We start from the raw sequence: 2500 nt of genomic DNA on the forward strand, positions 1-2500 counted from the left end.
CATTCTGATCACAAGACATATGAAAAGTTCTCGCCAGCATGAAGAATAAAAAGTACAGATTTTCTTTGCGATGGCCGCCGTTGCTGGGCGACGTGACATCAGACTATTGAATCCAATTACTCATAAACGCAGATGGCAAAAAAAAGCAATAACAAATACCCGAGTGACGTCAACTTCATACTATCTATAGATTGATGCTATGCGTTTAGGTAAAATAATCACAACATCCACCAGCAGGATACCACGTACCAAAAAACAAAACTGTGTGTAAACTTGAACGTTTATAGTCTGATTGGTATAATTTTATGAGATGTGATCACCAAAATGGCTGTCTAAAAACAAGTGACGTCAATTTCGCTCCTAATATAGATCTACCTTTTGTAATCATTATTAAATTTCAACGAATCAAAGCATAGTTCTGCGCTTTTGCTTCTGTTTAAAATGGCGTCGTAAATCTTAGGGATCGAATAAAATGGATCCAACATTTTTTTTTATACGGCCATTGTGAAATTGACCTTGATAAATCGCAATAATCTCAGTGCCCTGTACCAGAAGGATAAAAATGTTAACGAGCTGGTTAATTTTCATAGCAGATAGTAGTCTGGTTGTCCTGTTGTCGACACAAACATACACAGACAGACATACAGACTTACTCTTTCTTTTATGAAGACAGATTTGGCCGTTTCTAAATTATATAAATTTGGCCGTCTCCACTTGTTAATAGAGACGGTAATTGTAGTTGGACAACATGGGTGATTCAATTTGGCATTTGTTTGATTGATTATCTACATATTTTTTCACGGAATGCAACCTAAACTCCGGGCCATTGCATGGACCCTTGTAATACCTGTTTAGTATTGTTTTAAAAAAGCAGGTAATTATACTCAGAAGCTCGTGGGTATGCCATCAATTAACAATAATTGATAAGTTAATCAAATGAGAGCAATTTGTTGTCCACTTATTTGATCTCAACATCTCGATAACTCAGTATGTAGTGTAGTCGTTTCGCAAACTAATGTATACAGTCAAGGTTTTTTCCCTGATTCCTTTGCCCACCAAGCAAAGATTGGGTAGCGGTGTCTTTAGATCTGGTGGGAAGTACCTTGAAATAAATCAACATACCTTCTTTATGGTATCTTGGTTTATCGCAAGGTGCAAGAAGTTATTTGTGAAGTGCTTGAGAAAGAGAGAGAGGGAGAGAGAGATAGATAGATAGATAGAGAGAGAGAGAGACAGAGAGAGAGAGAGAGACAGAGAGAGAGAGAGAGAAGAATAAGAAGAAGGAGGTTAGGAGGAGGGGGAAGAAGGGAAGCAGAAGAAGAAGAAGAAGAAGAAGAAGAAGAAGAAGAAGAAGAAGAAGAAGAGATTATTCCAGCTTCATTGAACTACTATTTGAAACATTGATCAATACGTCCACCAATGACTTGTAAGATGATGTAGTAGTTAGTGGCTTTGGGGTGTAGAAAGAGTAAACATGGGTAAAACCAGGGAGAATTTTTCTAAAGGGGGAGAAATAAACTAGTTGTAGTTTTACATATTTTGAATCAGAGACTGGTAAAGCCTGCAGCTTTGTGGTCTTGTGATATGACATTAAGACTTACATTATAATATCCTTTTTCGAGTCCCGCTGTGAGCGACGCAAAGTTGAGTTTTTTAGTGAAAAAACAGCTATTTAATCGTACTTTTTTTTCACCAATGCTTACCAAGAAATAAAAGAGCCGTTATTGAATCCTTTACGCCACAAAAGCTACAAAACACACCGAGAGAATAGGTTGAATTTTCTTATAGACTACATGGCAACCATATTGAGAAGCAATGAGTAAAATAAAATGGTTAACAAAATGTAAAGCATTTATGCATTTATAGGTCCAGATGGTGAAAATATCCATGCCTTTGAAATGAAGTCTTTCAGGAAAATCTTAAGAACAATTAATGAATAAATATGTACCGATACGGATGATGTGGCAGAATATAAAATTGCTAAAATTATTGAGATGTGTTGGGCAAATCAAAATTGGTTATGCAACTGTGAAATAGAAACAAATGAAGGAGGCAGGAGAGAAAGAGAAGGACTTACATAGGGTTGTGAAAAAGGCAAATCAAGCTAATCAGACTGGCAGGAAATAGTGTTGTTTGCAGAGAAAGGTCAAGAGGCTTCATATATCAGCAAATAATCTATTAACAAAGGTGTGTCGAACTGACGATAGAAAAACCCGAAATGCATCATGTAATTGTCCTTAAGCATTGTTAGAACATAATAAATAAACACGTGTTTAATTTCTTGGAATTGGGAAGTTTCCTTTATTTTTTTCATTTGGGTCCAAACGCATTCGAAAATTTTAATATAATATAATATTGCTGGTATTTTTCTTGTCCTTGCTAATACTAGCTATCAAAATAAAAGTCCGAGAGCGTTATTGGATCCGGTTTGTTGTTCTTGTCTGGCGAGTGGCACTGGACTATTAAAACCCGCTGATCTATCCTCTTCTGCAAATGACAA

At 36.2% G+C, this 2500-nt stretch overlaps 1 protein-coding gene across 1 annotated transcript in view; it reads right to left on the reverse strand.

Annotated features, from left to right (window-relative positions):
- Positions 1–2272: 2272 nt before the first annotated feature.
- The window catches only part of LOC144968407 (uncharacterized), a 13869-nt gene continuing 13641 nt past the window's right edge, over positions 2273–2500 (reverse strand). The window contains exon 5 of the mRNA XM_078906717.1: positions 2273–2500. This exon is cut by the window's right edge and continues 157 nt beyond it. Within this exon, the coding sequence (XP_078762843.1) occupies positions 2393–2500 (108 nt within the window). The 3' untranslated portion in view covers positions 2273–2392.

The sequence above is a fragment of the Berghia stephanieae genome, chromosome 3, assembly GCF_034508935.2.
Source record: "Berghia stephanieae isolate SIO BIC M18660-M18661 chromosome 3, UCSD_Bste_1.3, whole genome shotgun sequence".
Taxonomy (NCBI): Eukaryota; Metazoa; Mollusca; class Gastropoda; order Nudibranchia; family Aeolidiidae; genus Berghia; species Berghia stephanieae.